Raw genomic sequence first — 20,678 nt, 5'->3', positions numbered from 1 at the left:
TTATGAATATTATTTTTTGTTTAAAGTCTTATTAAGCAAACATTTTCCAATTAAAAGAACACTAATCTACAACTCTTATCATTTTATCTGAGAATAACAATTCTTCCTTCTTCCTCTTGAAATACGGGAGACCTGTGGCCAATATAGTCGATTAAAACATCTGTACTAAATTGACCAACTTGCAAGTTCTTAATATTTTCAGTTAACATTGGATAATTGTCTCCTCCATTCGCTACATAAGAATTAATAACTATCCTGTAGGTTTTGTTCAACTCGATATTTTCGTATACAGGAATCTCACATGACTGACAACGAAGTTTCAGCGATTCGACCCTCTCACCTTCTGGACGGGTTAGATTCATTACAACATGGACTCCTTAAAACAAATGTCGTTGTAGAAATCATGGTTCCATATTTAATAATTAATGTTTTTGGACAAGAACAAATTAAAAATTAGTACCTACTTATACATACAGCGTGGTAAAAAAGTTCTGCATAAAATTCATATTTTCGTTAAACAATTTTTTTTTCGAAAAACGGTGAGGCCCGTCGATTTTTATTTGATCCAGGGCACCTTGTTATGTGGAAAAATTTTTTTTTCGATAATCCACTTACGGCAGCGATGACATAATTTTTTTTTAAATGACAACGCATATTTTTTTCGTTCGAAATTGATGACAGTGATAATTATCTAAACAACGGTGTGAAAATTTCGATGTCTTACATAACAATTTTTTTTAGAAAAATGCACCTTAAGTTCTTGAATGCAATAATTTGCTGTTTACGGATCAAATGCCTTAGAAAAAAATTTATTCGGCAGAAAGCATTTCAGATAACTTAAGTTGCAACTGGTGTTATGTAATATTTGCGGAATTATTCATCAGATATTGTCAGGATCCTGATTAAACTGCAAAATTTAGAACCAAGTTCAACCGCACAAAATCCAAATAGTATGTAGCAAATTAAGGTCGACTTTTTGTCTTCGAGTTTGCCGATAAATTCCCCAAAAAAAAAAGATCCAAAGAAATGTTTACTTGAAAGGAGTAGATTACCTGAAATATTGAAGACTAAAAATCAGTACCGATTTAACATTCTTTGGTGAAATCGTTTAATTCGAAATGGCAAAACTTAGTGAACGCGAAAGAATTGATATTTTGAGGATGATTGGTTTCGGCGATAAGTTACGAACCCATCAAGAAGCTTGCCAATTATTTAATGCAACGTACCCTGACAGACCACCAATTACGCAATCTACGGTTAGTAGGGTACTGGCAAGGTTTGAGGAAACTGGTAGTGTGAAAGATGCTCCTCGTGCGGGTCGTCCTAGAGTAGATGATGAAACTAGATTGAATATCCTGGTGGAGCTCCAGGACAACCCTCATTCTAGTACAAGGTCGATTGCATTGAACAATGATATTTCACATGTAACTGTGGTGAACTTTCTCAAAAAAGAGAAATTTCACCCCTATAAGGGTCACTTGATACATGCATTGACTGAGGACGACCCAGACCGCCGTCTCCACTTTTGTGAAGATTTAATGCATCGATGTAACGGAGACCCCGACTTCCTCAAGAACATAATTTTTTCTGACGAGGCTACTTTTTATCTTAATGGATCGGTGCATCGACATAACTGCCGGTATTGGTCTCAGGAAAACCCGCACTGGGTGCAAGAAGTAGATCATCAGCACCCCCGAAAGGTGAACGTTTGGGCGGGAATAATAGGGCGTCGTATTTTAGGCCCGTATTTTTTCGAGGAAAATTTAACTGCTGCTCGCTATTTGGATTTCCTGCGGTTCGATTTGGTCCCAAGCTTAGCAGAGTTATTCCCGAACAACGAGGATCCTGATATTCCTGAGGAAAGAATTTGGTTTCAGCAGGATGGTGCACCGCCCCATTATGGAGTGCAAGTACGGGAGTACTTGAATAACACGTTTACTGGCCGGTGGATCGGGCGACGCGGAACAATCGAGTGGCCTCCGCGTTCGCCTGATTTAACACCTCTAGACTTTTTTTTGTGGGGCTATTTGAAATCGCGTGTGTACACAAACAGACCAGGTGATTTGGAAGAACTTAAAAACCGTATTCGTTTTGAAATAAATCAAATCGACCCGGGAATGCTTGAACGAAGTGTAGACGGCGTTTACACACGCTTAGGACAATGCCAAATGGTACAGGGTGGGCAATTCGAACAATTTCGCTAGACTTACACAAACATTAGTGTAATTTTACTCGTTTGAAATGTAATTTTGTCAACTTTGTCCTTTTCGGAGCCATTAATAGTGTAAGTAGACAATTATCACTTATAAGAACTTAAGGTGCATTTTTCTAAAAAAAATTGTTATGTAAGACATCGAAATTTTCACACCGTTGTTTAGATAATTATCACTGTCATCAATTTCGAACGAAAAAAATATGCGTTGTCATTTAAAAAAAAAATATGTCATCGATGCCGTAAGTGGATTATCAAATAAAAATCGACGGGTCTCACCGTTTTTCGAAAAAAAATTGTTTAATGAACATATGAATTTTATGCAGACCTTTTTTACCACGCTGTATATGAATGCAGAGGGTAGATTCTCAGATACTACCGATATTTTAAAACTGGAATAACAACTAAAACAGTATTAAAACTGAATATTGAAATATTAACATAAATTACTTCGTCGCTGTACAGAATGTTTTGCAAAATATCCTCACAGTATAATACAAATCAGTGAGTACGACGCCTGTTCAGAAAATAACCGAACTTTTTGAACGCGCTAATGGAGATTTATTTAGAATTTAATGATATGCGGTTGGCAGCATTGCGTTGCGCATAGCCTTCTGTGCAACCACATCTTCTTGTATCGTTGATATCTCATTTAGTTTTAGTGATATTGAAATGTTTCAACTTTTGAAACAAGTTTATGGAGATTGGTCGTACGCAATGTTACGAATGGTCATCACGATTTAAAAGTGGTTGTCAGTCAATTGAAGATGATCCTCGACCAGGAAGGCTTTCAACTTCAATTGATGACTCCTACGTTCAGAAAGTCAATTTGATGCGTGCAAATCGCCGATTGACTGTCAGGTAAATTGCAGAAGAGGTTAACATCTAAGTTGGGTCATTCCTTGAAATTTTGACAGAAAAAATCGAGTTGCAGCAAAATTCGTTCCTCGTTTGGTGACTAACAGCAAAAAGAAAATCATGTGGAAGTTCGTCGGCAACTCGTTGAACACTGCAATGACTATGAGACATTCATTCAAAGGATCATAACGGAAGACGAAAGCTGAGTTTACGGCTACGACATTGAAACAAAAGTTCAATCATCACAATGGATTGGCAAAGGATCTCCACGCCCCCCCCTCCCCCTCAAGAAAGTACGTCAGTCTCGATCCAATGTCAAAGCAATGCTCACTGTTTTTTCGACTATAATGGAACGGTGCATTTTGAATCCTTGCTTCAAGATGAGATAGTGAACCGTGTGTACCGACTAGGCATTTTACAACAGTTAGGTGAAAAAATCCGCAAAAAGATATCAGAGTTGTAGCAAGACAACTCATGGTTCTTGCACCACGACAATGCTCCCGCACACTCAGCTTTGTGAATTGTCAGTTTTGTGCAAAAAATCAGATTACCGTCCTCCCTTACCCTCCTTACTCGCCAAACCTGGCTCCTTGTGATGTGTTTGAATAGAGGAGGGGAGTAAGTTGAAAGAGACAAGGAGCAATAATGTATAAAATTAATAATAAAGCCCGATTATTTTCTGAACATATCTCGTATACATTTCTTTATAATTAGGTTTTATAGTGGTCCAAAAAAAAAACGAATATTTTTTTTCGTGTCTCTTGTGAAAATATGTTAGTTTATCATGTTTTAAGAGCCTCCTCAAAAAATCAGCTCAAAAATATTTGATTTGATTTGATATAAGATAATGATAACAATATTTCATGCTATCATGATAATAAATCATAATAAACAGATATGATCAAACAATTCAGTATTGCCAGTTTCTGTGAATTTTGTTAACTGTTAATAATACTCATGTGCCCTCGAAAAGATTGTATAGAAGTATTCACGCAAATGGCTTAGTGTTCTAAGTATTTGTACGAGTGTCAAAACAAATTTGGAAAAATCACATATCAAGTTTGCACTCGGTCACACTATACATATAAATAATTAAAAAATATGAATTTTTCTTACTGCTATAATAATATTTATATATGCACTTAATATTTAATTAAGGTGAAAAGCAGATATAATTTCTACTTCCTCTTAATAGATTTATATATATTTTGTACAGAAAAAATAGTATCAAATTGCATACTGAATTGTATAGTTCGCAATGTATTATTGTTAACTTGCCTGCAAATTGCATAAGTTTTAAGCTTTTGTCATCAGTTGAGCTATCAAAATAAGGCAGTGTATTGTATTCCAACAGTTCTTTAATATGTTTTCCTTGAATCTCGGCAACATCAAAGGTGTTGTTATAAGGTATTGCAGTACTTAGGTCATTGTAGGTAATATCTGGAAATAAAATAATTTTCGATTTAGGAAAAAATGGAAAAGACCTATGTTTTGGGAACAACTCTTTCGATTTCAAATTAATCTAAAAAATTNAAGGAGCAATAATGTATAAAATTAATAATAAAGCCCGATTATTTTCTGAACATATCTCGTATACATTTCTTTATAATTAGGTTTTATAGTGGTCCAAAAAAAAAACGAATATTTTTTTTCGTGTCTCTTGTGAAAATATGTTAGTTTATCATGTTTTAAGAGCCTCCTCAAAAAATCAGCTCAAAAATATTTGATTTGATTTGATATAAGATAATGATAACAATATTTCATGCTATCATGATAATAAATCATAATAAACAGATATGATCAAACAATTCAGTATTGCCAGTTTCTGTGAATTTTGTTAACTGTTAATAATACTCATGTGCCCTCGAAAAGATTGTATAGAAGTATTCACGCAAATGGCTTAGTGTTCTAAGTATTTGTACGAGTGTCAAAACAAATTTGGAAAAATCACATATCAAGTTTGCACTCGGTCACACTATACATATAAATAATTAAAAAATATGAATTTTTCTTACTGCTATAATAATATTTATATATGCACTTAATATTTAATTAAGGTGAAAAGCAGATATAATTTCTACTTCCTCTTAATAGATTTATATATATTTTGTACAGAAAAAATAGTATCAAATTGCATACTGAATTGTATAGTTCGCAATGTATTATTGTTAACTTGCCTGCAAATTGCATAAGTTTTAAGCTTTTGTCATCAGTTGAGCTATCAAAATAAGGCAGGGTATTGTATTCCAACAGTTCTTTAATATGTTTTCCTTGAATCTCGGCAACATCAAAGGTGTTGTTATAAGGTATTGCAGTACTTAGGTCATTGTAGGTAATATCTGGAAATAAAATAATTTTCGATTTAGGAAAAAATGGAAAAGACCTATGTTTTGGGAACAACTCTTTCGATTTCAAATTAATCTAAAAAATTAAATGTTAAAAAAAGAGCAGAAAGAAAGCAGAAAAGTCCTAATAAACAAGGGTCCGCAAAGTAACGGTTGCGGAGATATGGACCACTATTCGTTTTTCAAACATTTTATTTTATTAGGAATAAACCGACAAAGGAAGCTTTTAACAAACAAAAAACAAAGTTACAGAAGATGTTCAAAGTGCCCTCCGTCCATTTCCAAGCAGGCACGACATCTTCGTCTCAACGATATTCGAACTCTTTCGAAAACACCCTCCTTGGTTTGGATTTCTTGACACTTTTGATTAATCCGTAGCTGCAGCTCTTCCAGGCTATTTACAGGAGTACCATACACTAATGTCTTCAAATATCCCCAAACAAAGAAATCTAGAGGGTTCAGATCAGGCGATCTTGGAGGCCATAAAACAGGTCCGGCCCTTCCTACCCATCTATGTGGAAAAGTTTGGTGTAAATGCTCTCTAACGGCCATGGAAAAATGAGCTGGAGCACCATCATGCTGGAACCACATTTGTTGCCTCTGATTCAAAGGAATGTCTTCCAAAAACTCATACAGTGTGTTCTGCAGAAAGTTGAGGTAAGCAGCGCCTGTTAATCGGTTTGGTAAAACAACAGGACCTAGAAACCTGTCACCTACAATACCCATCCAAATGTTTAATGAAAAACGTGCCTGATGTCCAGATTCTATTAGAGCATGAGGATTTTCGTCGGCCCAAATATGCGTATTGTGAAAATTAAACACTCCATTTCTTGTGAACCCGGCCTCATCAGTAAAAAGAATGTTTGCAAGAAAACGAGGGTCTTCAGCATCATGACGTAGAAACCAGCGGCAAAAAACCAAACGTGCTTGATGATCATTTATTGGATTTAAGGCCTGTACTCGTTGCACATGGTATGGATAAAGCAGTTGCTCGTGAAGGATTCTCCAAACAAGAGGACCACTAATTCCTACCTCGGCTGATATTCTCCGCACACTCGTACCTGGATTCTGCTCTACCAGTGCTAGAATTTCTTCTTCTGCTCTAGGAGTGGATACCGACCTTGGTCTTCCGGATAAATGGCACTGTTTGCTCAAGGAACCGGTATCACGCAATCTTTGGTGAATTCTTCCAAACATGCGTTGTGAAGGAATCTGGCGATTTGGATAAGCGTCAACATAAAGACGTCGCGCTTCGGTGGCGTTCCCATTAGCACGACCATACATGAAATGCATGTCTGTTAATTCTGCGTTAGAGTAACCAGCCATAGCGAAAGAAAACTTGTGCACTGAGAACAACTGTCAAATACGTACTGTTTATTTCACTAAACATCAACCAACTATTATAAGAAAATACACAACGTTTTTGCAAAATAAAAAAAGGGGCTAAAAAACATAAAACATTCCATATCTCCGCAACCGTTACTTTGCGGACCCATGTTTATTGAGACTTTTCTGCTTATTTTGGTTCATACTATTACCTCCTTAAATATTTTACACTCTTTTTTAACACCCTGTATACCAAGCTTTTGTTTTTTTTCAATGAAACACCCTGTTTGTTCAATACTTGGGTTTATTTACTAACATAGTCAAGATTGCCATGGATGGGCATGTTATCCACATTAAACAAATCTTTAAACTTTCTATTAAGGAAAATATATTGTTATGAAACATGTTTTATAATACCTCCTATTCTATAAAAGAAAGACATATATTCCAATAGTGTTTTTTTTTTGCAATGCTTTGTTCTCCACCTCATTAAAAGTATGTATTAACTTCGTTCAATATTTTCTCCTTAGGTCTTTCTTTTCTTTCAGAATCCGCGTAGAAAGAATTATATTACATGGAAGTTAAATAAAGATTTCTTGCTTATCATAAAGTTATCCCTTCATAAAAATATTTGTAAAAAAATCCATTGTTTAGAACACGATAAGTTTATTAAGGATCAGATATCCTTTCTCGGAATAAAATATTAAATGATACGTTTAAGTAAATATCATTGTAAACAGAGAAAGAAGAGGATTCCAAAAAGCGACAAATATTCAGGGTATTTTATTTAAACAAACAAAAGTTTGGCATATACCTATAGGTAGCTTTAACATCGCAAGAGATCTTTCCAAAACTTTGGTGTTTCCTATTTTATCCTAGATAGTAAGGAAAAAAGATAAGGGATGTAAAATGTTATGTAAATGATCTTGTACATAGTATTCTTAGTAATTTAAATTTTTGAAAACGTAATTACTTACTTCCAATAATTATATTGGTTCTCATACTTCCTGAGGATACAATAGCAATGGAAGCGAAAGTCCATGACCCTTCCTCAGCTTTGTCAGTCCACTAAAAGTTGTTAACAGTGTTCCTATTTCATTAATATGCATACATATAACACTAGTTGCTAAATATTAAAATGCAATAAATATACAATGTGTTTTCTAAGTCCATGTCATAACGTAAAGGGAATATTTTCTGGCTCTAGGCTCTAAAGTCGCTTGTTTTCCAGATCCAAGGTGTTGAGTTGTTATATTTACTTAAATATCTCTGAATATGTCTTCCGTAAATAGATAACATTTGGGCTAACAATATATTTAATTAAAGACAGTATTTCTCTGAATTGAGTTACAAATATTAGTGACAGTGCCTCTTAGTACCTCCATTGACATATTTATTTATCAGTTTATAGAATGTTGACCACAAATAATGTGATATTTTTTTAAATGAAATTATCAAACTAAACTGATGTTACGACATAGACTCAGAAAACATTCTGTACCTCTTTTATATTTTTTAAATAAAGTCGTATGTCGTTGTGAGTAGAATTGAAAAAGTTTTAAAAATGAGGTGTCACTCAACATAGGAAGCCATTTAAAGTTTAGGGGTATTTTATATCCCTGCTTAAGGGGTAACTTCCAAGACACCAACACTTACGCCATCACGTGTCACGTGTTTGAAACGAAAATCGACGTGTTTCAGTTTTTTTTTTAATTCCGATATTTTCCAGGTGGGAAGTTTTAATTTGAACACCCTGTATGTAAGTACTATCTACTGTAAATAATATCATAAGTAAAAATTTTCAAATATCGTGCGAATGGTAGACCAGACTGGAAAATACTATTGTTGTATGAGTTTACGTACTGAATAAACCATAGCATCTGCCACCAAGTTTCCAAACGTACATTCTGCGTATCTGCACTTGCTCATGTCTAGAGTAACTAGACTTGACCCCAGCACGGTACCACCCATAGCATCTACCATCTCTTTCCAGGGGAGCAGGTCTTTATTAATTTGTTCATCTGAAAATTTAAGTTAGGGCCAATCTCTTTCAACTGTCGATTAAAAATTGTTGGTTAAATCTATGTTTGTCTCATTCTTATACATTATATGTTTCTCTAGGAGAGAAATAGTTTAATTAGTAAATAAATTTATTATCTAATCTGATCTAAGTCCCTTAACCAAATGCTAAATTTAAAGATATTCACGTATCATTTAATGATGTGCTTAATCCGCTGGTTAATCAAAAACAAATATTTGCAAAATACACAAACAAAAGATATCTAAAAGGTTTAAATATTTAAAAGGTTTTTTAGGGGTATCAGTGAGAATGGGATCCAGCCGTACAGAAGAATAAAATAGTCTAGGAAATATATTTTACATCATATGTAAGGTATAACTAGCGTTGTCTACGGATAAATTAATTATTATATTGATAAAGGCTTGGTGAAGTGGTTGTCCAAATACTGACAAAATTCGATGAAGTTGTGTGTTCCTTTCTTAATTAAGTATTCTGTATACAATATTTACCTTGCAAAAGATTGCTGCCTAGAAAAATTGGTACACCAGAATAGTCTATAATTTCTCCAAGATCATCCAGAAATATAGTTATATTTCCCAAGTACCGGCAGAAGCATGATGCTTGAACAACGAGAACATTTTTGCCGGTTTTGCTTCGGACAATGGTTGGGTATGGTCCTTTGACTGGTTCAGGCCCAGGAGGGTTTTCTAAATTTAAATCGTTGGTAATTTATTTTTACTAGGAATAATAGAAAAAATATCTACCTGAATTATTTTATCAGATACATGAATAATTTTGGCAACACTCATTACCTTTTTTCGTTAGTGGAAGAGTTCCTTCAGAAATCTTGGACATTGCTATTTATACACAGTAGAATTTTGAAATGCATTTCGGTGGTTTTTAAAATTGTCGTCTTAGCTTTATAGACTCCCTTTATATATACCAGGTGTTTCAGTTGTATTCTTCTAATGGCATATCTCCATTACTTAAAAACGATAAATTTCAACCTAAACTTCTTTAAATTGAGCCTAAAATTGAAGTTAAAGACGTACATATCCCAAATACGAAGCACTTTACACGTATGGCTTCAAATTTAGCGACATGTGGGGCCTTCTAAAAAAACAAACTTATTTTAAAAGAAAGACTGCTACTGATGAAGAGCAGTGTTGCTGTTTGGGGCAGTGTGTTTAATAATCCATATAATTCGAAAAATTGAAGCAGAATGCGATATCTCTCGTTCAACGAATCCTAAAGTTAGGTAAATTCAGATCTTTCAAAATCCACCTGCATCAAGGATTACAACCAGGAGATTATGACAGAAGACTGAGGTTTCTTGTATGGGTAGCGTCTGCTTATGAAGCCGTTTTCATAATAATTGAACTGTCAATCGACACAATTGCTTTTATTGGTCTGTAGATAATCTTCATTGGATGAGAGAGACTAAATTTCGAAGAATTTGGGGCATTAACGTATGGTGTGGCATGATCGATGGGTACATTGTCGGACCAAAGTTTTATGAAGGAACATTAACTAGTGAGGCATATTTAGAATACGTTCAGAGCGAATTTCCAAGTTTTATTGATAATGTTTCGCTGAATACGTGCCAACATGTTTTTTCAGCATGATGGGGCACACCCCTCACAATTCTAGATTGTAATTGCAAATTTTTCTTAACAGGTGAATAGGACAAATAAAATGGCCTGCAGAAGCACCCGGTCCAACGCAGTTAGATAATTTTCCATGGGGAGATTTGAAGGATAGTAGGATACTGTATACCAGTCGTCTCCTGCAGACTAAAAAAAAAATATAATTCGGAATAAGTGTGGAGCTCTTAATGCCGAATTATTAAAAATGTTACCTCTGACGAACTTTTGCATCGAGGCGAGTGTTGCATTTAATCAAATGGACGTTCTGAACATTTTCTTTAGCATCTATTCTGTTGTTCACGATTAGTCTTTGGTGTCAAGAGAATCATAAATACAGTTAAAATAAAAAAAGTTACGATGGTTTTCAGTTAAACCAGAGGTGAAAGAATTTTAATATTATGGAAATATTCCATTGGAACAATACAACTGAGACACCTGGTATAGGTCATAGATTTCTTAAGAGATTATTATTCCTCCCATATCATAAATGCGATAATTCAAATAAAAAAAATGTGATGTCGGGACTAAAAATGACCAGTTCTTGAACCGGAATTAATATGTTTCCATCGTTGACGCAATATTTATTATTATTATTATTATTATTATGATTCATTTTATCAGTTTTAATCACTTATGTTTTACACACAAATGATCACAACAGAATAATTCACATAAATATTATCTGTCAAAAGTAGCTAAGGCAACATTAAATTATTGTTTTCAAAGCCTCCTTTGTAAATCTTAAAAATCAGTTTAAAGCAGCGTTAACGCATGAAAATGTTTGAAGTCGTTTTTCTCAGAAACGGTTCATTTTATTGGTTCAGAAAGACNTTTAATTACCTCCAGTGTATAAAAATGTGTGTGTATGGCCACCAACTACGAGGCTGATCTTTTCTGAAGCATTAGCAGCAATCTTTTGATCCACATCATATCCAGCATGAGAAACAACAATATTAGTGAAAACTCCCTCCTCTTTTACCAAACGTTCCGCCTCTGCGTTAACGCTAGGTGATTCTAAGTAAAAGTTCAGATTGCCCGTGGCGGCAATTTGCTAAAAATAAGTGTTTTAGAATCCTCTGAAAGTGTGTAAAATAATTATCCTACTTTAATATTGCATATTGTAAACCACAATCTTATTCGGTTGGTAATATAAGTTAATATATTTAGTGTGCTTTAGATATATTTAGAATTGTTCTGATTCATCAATCAAGTACTATACGAATGTACAGTTGATATCAGAGATACAAAAAGAAATTCATATGAAAATATTGTCTATGATTCATGATTAAGTAAGTTTCAGCCGGATTATCTGTTTTACAGATTCGACAAAACAAACGAACACATAAAATTGATTTATAATAAATAAGTTGAGATGGGTCCAAATTAGCTAATCGTTGTCAATTAAACAAGGTTTATTTTTTATTGGTTTTAAGTGAGTGCATCGTCGGAAAAATTTGTAACTTACGTCAACAGATGAAATGATGACTCCTATTATCCCAATTTTTTTTCCACCCCTCTCAATTACCGTGCTTTTGTTGTACAGTCCTTGAATTGTAGGTTCCAAACTATCGTTCATGTTAGAGACGACTATCGGACTCTTTAGTGTCTTCATAAATGAGTTTAGACCTTCAATATTATCATCAAATTCGTGGTTTCCTAAAACCTAAATCATTGAAATTTTATTAATTTAAATCATAGATATCAATACTGATTGATATTTACTGTGGCATCAAATGGAAGTTTGTTTAAGAATTCCTGGGTGACATTCCATTTTCCCAATGTGTACCAAAGGGTGCCTTGGAAATTATCACCTGCATTTAGTAGAATCGAATCTGGTCTTTCAATTAAAAGATCCTTAATTTGCCTGTAAAGTCGAGAAAAACCTCCAATACATTTTCCCTTCTCTTTGCAAACGCCTCCCGAGTCACTAGTTTCGTCAAATCTGAAATATTAATGTTGCTCATATACAAAGTATTTTTTTAATGCTTGCCTGATTAATTTGGTATGCAGATGTAAAAGAACACGTGCAATCTGATGATGACAATATAACAGGAACTTTTTTTAATTGCAATTCGTTCTTACAATTACAGTGATATAAGATTTGATGAATCTATCTCCAATAACACGATAAATATAGTCACAAAACTGTCATAATAGTCGCGTCGTTATAATATTTGAACATTGATGAATTGATGTCCGCTATTTTATTGTTGAAATGTGCTGAAGAAGGCAGTAGATAAGACGTCTCATCTCGTGAGTCAACTTTTTTCATTAGCAACATTGTCTTTTTTAAACAATTTGGGTCGAAAATCAGTTTTTCCAATGTATTGGAAAAACTGTTGATTTTAGAGACGAAATATGCACAATAAAAAGCCTCAAAATGCCGCCTGATAGATTAAAATCCATTAAATTGTTTAAAAGTTATTGCAAAAAAAAACATCAAAAAAACGTGGAAAAACAGCATTTTTTTAATTATCCATAACTTGATTGTTATTTATTGGAATTTTATAAATATGCCTAAAAGTTGTGAGTTTTACTGTTCTTCAAAACTGTACGAAAGATGGTCGCTGTGGGCTTAATAGTTTTTGCAAAATTCTATTTATTTATCTCGTCAAGGGCAAAAATGCATAACTTTAATCTTCTCTTTGATTTTTACAGAGGCGTTGTGATTTTTTTAAAAACTCGTCTTTAAAAGGGCGTAGGAACATTTTTTTTAAATGTGTTTTTAACTGGATATACAGATACTTTTTATAATTAAATATTATGCATGGTTTTGGAGATAATCTAAATGTTTATAAAAAAACGTCGTAAAAATCAATAGTTTTTCCAATATATTGGAAAAACTGAGTTTCGATCCAAATTGTTTGAAAAAAAAACAATGTTGCTAATGAAAAACGTTGACTNTGCAATTCGTTCTTACAATTACAGTGATATAAGATTTGATGAATCTATCTCCAATAACACGATAAATATAGTCACAAAACTGTCATAATAGTCGCGTCGTTATAATATTTGAACATTGATGAATTGATGTCCGCTATTTTATTGTTGAAATGTGCTAAAGAAGGCAGTAGATAAGACATCTCATCTCGTGAGTCAACTTTTTTCATTAGCAACATTGTCTTTTTTAAACAATTTGGGTCGAAAATCAGTTTTCCCAATATATTGGAAAAACTGTTGATTTTAGAGACGAAATATGCGCAATAAAAAGCCTCAAAATGCCGCCTGATAGATTAAAAATCCATTAAATTGTTTAAAAGTTATTGCAAAAAAAAAACATCAAAAAAACGTGGAAAAACAGCATTTTTTTAATTATCCATAACTTGATTGTTATTTGTTGGAATTTTATAAATATGCCTAAAAGTTGTGAGTTTTACTGTTCTTCAAAACTGTACGAAAGATGGTCGCTGTGGGCTTAATAGTTTTTGAATAATTCTATTTATTTATCTCGTCAAGGGCAAAAATGCATAACTTATCTTCTCTTTGATTTTTACAGAGGCGTTGTTATTTTTTTAAAAACTCGTCTTTAAAAGGGCGTAGGAACATTTTTTTTAATGTGTGTTTTTAACTGGATATACAGATACTTTTTATAATTAAATATTATGCATGGTTTTGGAGATAATCTAAATGTTTATAAAAAAAGTCGTAAAAATCAATAGTTTTTCCAATATATTGGAAAAACTGAGTCTCGGTCCAAATTGTTTGAAAAAAAAACAATGTTGCTAATGAAAAACGTTGACCCACGAGATGAGGTATCTTTTCTACTACCTTCTCTTGCACATTTTAACAATAAAATAGCAAACATCAATTCATCGATTTTTTTTTTAGTTCATTTACTGCTATACTGTATATTAGGTCGTACACACAAACTTAGGTCACGTTGATGCTTTTCAACTAATGATGTTGTGAGAAACAACAACTTTGCGTGTTATATACAATATACAGTGTATCCGCGGATGGGGTACCGCACCCTTGTAAACCATTTTTGTTGTTGACTTTTTCGAGAAAAAGTTATTCTTGATAAAAAGTTTTGCTTATCTTGGGAAGACACGGGCAGTAATCAAATATGTAATAAAATACAGGGTGTCCCGGAAATGGTGGGCAATCTCTCGGATATGGATAGATAATGAGAAAATAATGTCACAAGTTCATATAAAATTTTTTCCTCTGGGCTCACCCTGTAGAGTTATTAGCTCTTGAAGTTGAGAAGTAAAAATGTTTTTTTTGCTATAGCTTTTGTATTTTTCAATAAATTTTGAAAATTTTTTGGGTGGATCTATAATTTTTGAAGCTGCTTTGGATGATAATATGAAATCCTCGATAATAATTATGGGGGCCCGGGGGCAAAGCACCCCCCACCAAAATTTCTAGAAAAAAAATTTTTGTTCCACTATACCCCAAATTTTCCATCATTTTATAAAAATTTATGGTATTTTACGTAAAAAAGGTATACTTGTTGAATATCCATAAAATAGATATTTTTTGAGATAAACCCGTTTAAAGAGGAAGGTACCATTTAATTTGAGACATTTTATTTAATTGAAACACAGATTTAATCGTGGTTGGCTTTGACATGTCAGAGTATGCCAAAGGCAATTAAATTGTCAAACTTGTCAAATACGTAGTTTTAAATCTAAGACTCATCTCATAACTCATAATTTGTTATAAAATATGGAGTATTCCAATGAAGAATATGCTGATATGCATTTAATGTACGGGCGGGCTCTTTGTAATGCTTCGGCAGCAAGAAGATTTTATCAGCATTCTTATCCTAATAGAAGGATTCCGGATCGCAAAACTTTCGAACGTATTGATCAAAGATTAAGAGAAACTGGTAAAATACGATTACTATTATTAAACAAAATGGATATTAAATAAATTTTAATGTCTTTAGGTCAGTTTGCTCCTGTTACTGCAAACAGGGGTGCCCCGCGAACAGCACGTACAGTTGAAGTAGAGGAAAATATACTGGACGAAGTTGCTGCTCATCCAACAGTTAGCATTAGGTCATTATCTTCTTTTACCAATGTTCCAAAGACCACTGTTGCAAGAATCCTTAGAGAACAGCTTCTTCACCCTTACCATATCCAAAAAGTGCATGCTCTTAATCCTGATGATTTTCGTGCAAGAGTACAGTTTTCTCAATGGTTTCTTCAGAGACATGAGCAAAATCCTATGTTTACGAGATTAATTCTGTATACTGACGAAGCAAGTTTTGGGAGGAATGGAGTTATTAACTCCCATAATTTACATTATTGGTCTGATGAGAACCCACACGCTATTATTGAAACTAGGCACCAAAGACAATTTTATGTTAATGTTTGGAGTGGAATTATTGGTCCTTACTTATTGGGTCCATTTGTGTTACCCCCTAGACTGAATGGTCAACGTTACCTAGATTTCCTTGTGCATCAATTACCACAACTGTTAGAAGATGTTGATCTTGAAACCAGAAATGCACTGATATTCATGCACGATGGGGCGCCGCCTCACTTTAGTGCTGCAGTAAGGGACCATTTAAACGAGGTATATCCTAATCGCTGGATAGGTCGCGGTGGACCTATTCATTGGCCTGCCCGAACTCCAGATATGAACCCACTTGACTTTTTCTTTTGGGGGCACTTGAAAAATCTTGTTTATTCCACACCTGTAACCACTAGAGAAGAATTAGAAGAAAGGATTTTTTATTGTGCAAATGAAATACGACAAAATCCTGAAATGTTATGGAGAGTGCAACAGTCTTCTGTTAAACGAGCTCGTATTTGTATAAGAGAAGGTGGAACTAATATTGAGAATTTATTATGAATTATATTAGTTACAAAATTTTGATTGTCATGCACTTTTCGTTTAGTTAGTTTAGTTAAGTCCAAATTCTCATAATTTGGAACACTGCTATTGCAAATTATTTGTCCTTTATTCTGATATGTAAAAGCCAACTACGATTAAACCTGTGTTTCTGTTAAATAAAATGTCTCAAATTAAATGGTACCTTCCTCTTTAAACGGGTTTATCTCAAAAAATATCTATTTTATGGATATTCAACAAGTATACCTTTTTTACGTAAAATACCATAAATTTTTATAAAATGATGGAAAATTTGGGGTATAGTGGAACAAAAATTTTTTTTCTAGAAATTTTGGTGGGGGGTGCTTTGCCCCCGGGCCCCCATAATTATTATCGAGGATTTCATATTATCATCCAAAGCAGCTTAAAAAATTATAGATCCAGCCAAAAAATTTTCAAAGTTACAGCAAAAAAACCATTTTTAATTCTCAACTTCAAGACCTAATAACTCTACAGGGTGAGCCCGGAGGAAAAAATTTTATATGAACGTGTGACATTATTTCCTCATTATCTATCCATATCCGAGAGATTGCCCACCATTTCCGGGACACCCTGTATATAGGGTGTCAAAAAAATTTCAAAATGTGAAATTTTTCTTAAGCAAACTGTCTTTAATTTTTGTTTTCGTTAAAAACTGTATTTAACAAAGCCGTTTGAAAACTCAAAAATGCTTAAATACGGGGTTTAGTCAAAAAAGAATTATATGGCATGTAAGGTAGTTAAAAATTATGGCGTTCTTTGCAAAATGTGACTAAACTCCGTATTTAAGGATTTCTTGAGACCTCGAACAACTTTGTTAAATACAATTTTTAACGAAAACAAAAATTAAAGGCACTTTACTTAGAAAAAATTTCACATTTAGAAATTTTTTGAACGCCCTGTTTCTTAAGAACCCATGGGGACCCATGTTTATATGAATTTTTTATCTTAAAATTTGTTCAAGTACTTAAGTACTCTACCCTGTATAATGTTAAATAAAATATTCATTTCCCTCATTAATTTAAAAAAATTCATTTTTACAAACTTTGAAACTTGTCTTATACCTAAACCTATAAAAGACTTAATTTTTATGGAAATATAATAATAAAAAAAATAACTCGCATCTAAGTATGGGAAATCCTTTTATTAAAGTACCTAACTAAATCAACATATCTTAACAATACAGTTTATTATCATTTATAGCTATCTCTTTTATTTAATGATGTTATATCTTTATCGAAGGTTAATGTTTATTCACGCATCTGCTTAGTACTTCCGTGTTGCTAAACCTTAGAAAATAATTAGCACTGGCCTTCTGTTTATGTATCACTGAATTCATTACATGACGTGGTACCATTTTTAAATAAAATAATTATGATGGCAAGCAACAATGGAACTACATATTTTGTCAACAATGATTCGTTTTGAGATATATCATTTATTATAATTGTCGAACTGACGGAGCTATTCAAAATAACTTTGGTACACATTGTACCTGGGGCCGCTGTAACATGCCGCAATATCAAGTCCCCTAAGCAACCAGTGGTGGAGATATGAGCTTAAACTAATCAAACTGTACCTGTATTAGGTAAAATTTCCACCTGCAGCTTTTTTATTCTTTCACTTTATCGTTCCAATGAAGTAATGGGAACTTTATATACTTTTCATTCCTTCCTGTCCTAAGCTGAAAAATCGAGTAATGTCAGATCGGGTGAGCGGGGTGATCATGGAATTGGTCCTCCTCTTCCCCAAAATAGTCGTCCAGCCAATGTTGAATATTACCCATCCATTTGAATCCAACAATCCTGTAGTAAATTTGAAGGAATATCTAATCGAATGAATAAATCATTACCAAGAAAAGACCAAATTTTACTGAAAAGTATTTACTTTTACTTCACAAATAGTTTTCAGTGAATCCAAGCTACACATTTACATGAAACTCGCGAAAATTTGTGGATTTTTGTCGTTTCGTTCTATGGCTACCATGCTCAACAGATCTGACACCCCCTGATTCATATATTTGGGTCTGGATGAAGCAAAAACAGCAAGAAGTTCCCAATTATAGACCAATTTGCTGTCTTAGTGCAGCGGGAAAAGTTTTGAGTTTTTTTTACCCGTTAGAAAGAATATTTGGTTGTCGGATTATTTTATTGATAATATTAAACTTGAAGGAGTAAAGACAGTGAAGGATTTGGGAGTAAAATTTGATTATGAATTGAAATTCACTTCTCATATTGAAGATTTATTGAGCAAATGTTTTAGAGTGAGTGGTTTCATTAAACGACAAACTCGGGACTTCACTAATATTACTTCTTTTTTCTTTTATATAACTCTCTAGTGCGTTCAACTTTGGAATATTATTGTATTATTTGGAATCCACATTTTGCCAATCATGTAGATCTTTTGGAGCGTATTTAAAAGAAAATATGCTATTTTCTGATCATTAAACTGAATATTAATAAAGATGATTATGAATATAGTGAAAGATTACATCTACTTAGTATTCAATCTCTAAAATGTAGGAGACACTGTTCTTATTTAATATTTGCTCATAAACTTTTTCATAACAGAATAAATTGTAGTGAAATATTATCATTATTTAATATAAGAGTGCCAAACTACACTACCAGGTCAAATTCATTTCTCTATTTAGATCAGTCTCGCACTAATGTTGGATTATATTCTCTCCCATTAATGAAATTAGTAAGGTGGTTAATGCGCTGCAAACAGGATTTTGATATCCTTGAGGCATCGTGGTGTCAACTTTCTAAGTTCATAAAAGAACTCAATTAGTTTAGTACTTGTAAATGATGATTGTCTAGTAGTACTTATTTTTTATAGTATTTGTTAAGGTACTGTTTATTGTAAATATTTTTTTGAACAACTGTTATTATTTCGACTGTATCATTTGGGTTTCCTGTAGATACAAAAATTGAAATAAATAAATAAATAAATAAATTACTATCGTGGAACAATTAAATGGACGAATCAGAGAAGCTGCAGGGGAAATAAAAAGTAGTGGGTATCAGTTTAGAAAGGTTCGCAATCGATTTAATTTGCGTATTGAAAAATGTTTCTTTTTTGATTTCTTCCTTAAAATATTCAAATTAAATGGAAATACTTAACCAAATAGTAATAAACGGCGGAATAGTAAATCCGGTAAAAATGGGAAATATAGAAAACCGAATTTACTGTAAAACTGTGACAGAAAGATAAAAAATTTTAAGAAACTTTGTTTACTTCAGTTTAAAAGCTTTACCGAAAAATGTGAATTATGTATGTATGATTATTATTATTACTTTCTAATTAATTGAAGATGTAAATCATATCTCCGTCACAGGTTGTTTAGGGGATTTGATATAGCCGTACGCTACGATGGTCCACTCAGGTAAAATGTGTAGCAAATTTGTTGATGAACTCCGTCAGTTTGGAAAATGCCGCCTACTCCCCTAGAAATTTTCATGGTAAAAAAAACATTTAAAATTTATTAAAAAGGAAATGTTAAACTTGTAATGTGCAGTCAATTTAGTTTCGTTTGGAAAATCCGTTTGCAAAACACTTAATACGTAGGCCCCTCATAGCTCGCCTCTACATCTGCAAAGTGTTTACAGCGGTGGTCATGGTTATCGTCACGCAGCAGTGAAAGACGGAGCATTAGTGGCGCATTTACCATGCAGCTTGGGCTCTGTTTATTCCGACCATAAGCAAATAATAGCTGTTAATAAACGTAATTTGTTTAGGAATAGGTAAGTAGTATAAAATTTTGTTACTTTCATATTGTTTCGGACAAAAGCAGAAGAATGGACTTTCACTATAAAAAATAATGTTGGGTACATTTTCCCTGTATTTCAATAGTACTTAAAATATAACTACCCAATTATATTTGATTTTTTTTTCAATACTTTGTACCTAAATTTTTCCTTCGCCCTCTCTGGTATGGAAGAACCGCCACTGTTTTTGAAGAAATGTTATTTTTATAATTTTTATCACGTATATATGTAATAAAGTAAAATATAAATTTTGGTTAAGAAAATGGATTATTATATTTTGATTATTTCTCATTCACATTTCTTGTACTGAATATGTGATACGTTGTAAACATGTTTACTGCTGGAAATTTAAATTCAGAAAAAGAGTTCGTTTATTAACACCTACTGAAAAGTGTTAATAGAATTAACTAATATACTCTCTTTTATTCGATTTGTTATTTTACATATTTACTACAATTTTTCCTACCTTGCATGAAAATCATTAACATGAATCACTGATAGATTGAATCTGGTTTCACTTCGAGCGGTAGTACAACTCAGCACATAAGTTAATGGTAGCAAAAGAAAAATGTACTGTAACTTCAACATAATTTGAGCGATTTTGTATTCACGGCGATACAATCGACTGCCAACAATAAATGAATAAGATTGAGTGTTCAGTTCCTCTTATTTTGATAC

At 33.1% G+C, this 20,678-nt stretch overlaps 1 protein-coding gene across 1 annotated transcript; it reads right to left on the bottom strand.

Annotated features, from left to right (window-relative positions):
• On the bottom strand, nucleotides 1-20,634 carry LOC108913789 (apyrase-like). Its single transcript, XM_023457266.1, has 10 exons — nucleotides 20,467-20,634; nucleotides 12,130-12,349; nucleotides 11,873-12,070; nucleotides 11,248-11,458; nucleotides 9,271-9,468; nucleotides 8,605-8,762; nucleotides 7,719-7,809; nucleotides 5,134-5,409; nucleotides 4,349-4,510; nucleotides 1-376 (listed from the first exon to the last, which is right to left on the bottom strand). The coding sequence occupies exons 1-10, from the start codon at nucleotides 20,586-20,588 to the stop codon at nucleotides 84-86; spliced, it is 1,929 nt and encodes a 642-aa protein (XP_023313034.1). The 5' UTR covers nucleotides 20,589-20,634; the 3' UTR covers nucleotides 1-83.
• Between the last annotated feature and the right edge of the window lie 44 nt (nucleotides 20,635-20,678).

Source organism: Anoplophora glabripennis, unplaced genomic scaffold (genome assembly GCF_000390285.2).
Source record: "Anoplophora glabripennis isolate ALB-LARVAE unplaced genomic scaffold, Agla_2.0 scaffold34, whole genome shotgun sequence".
Lineage (NCBI taxonomy): Eukaryota > Metazoa > Arthropoda > Insecta > Coleoptera > Cerambycidae > Anoplophora > Anoplophora glabripennis.
Note: the sequence above shows the minus strand (reverse complement) of the source record. Positions and strands in the feature narration are given on the sequence as shown.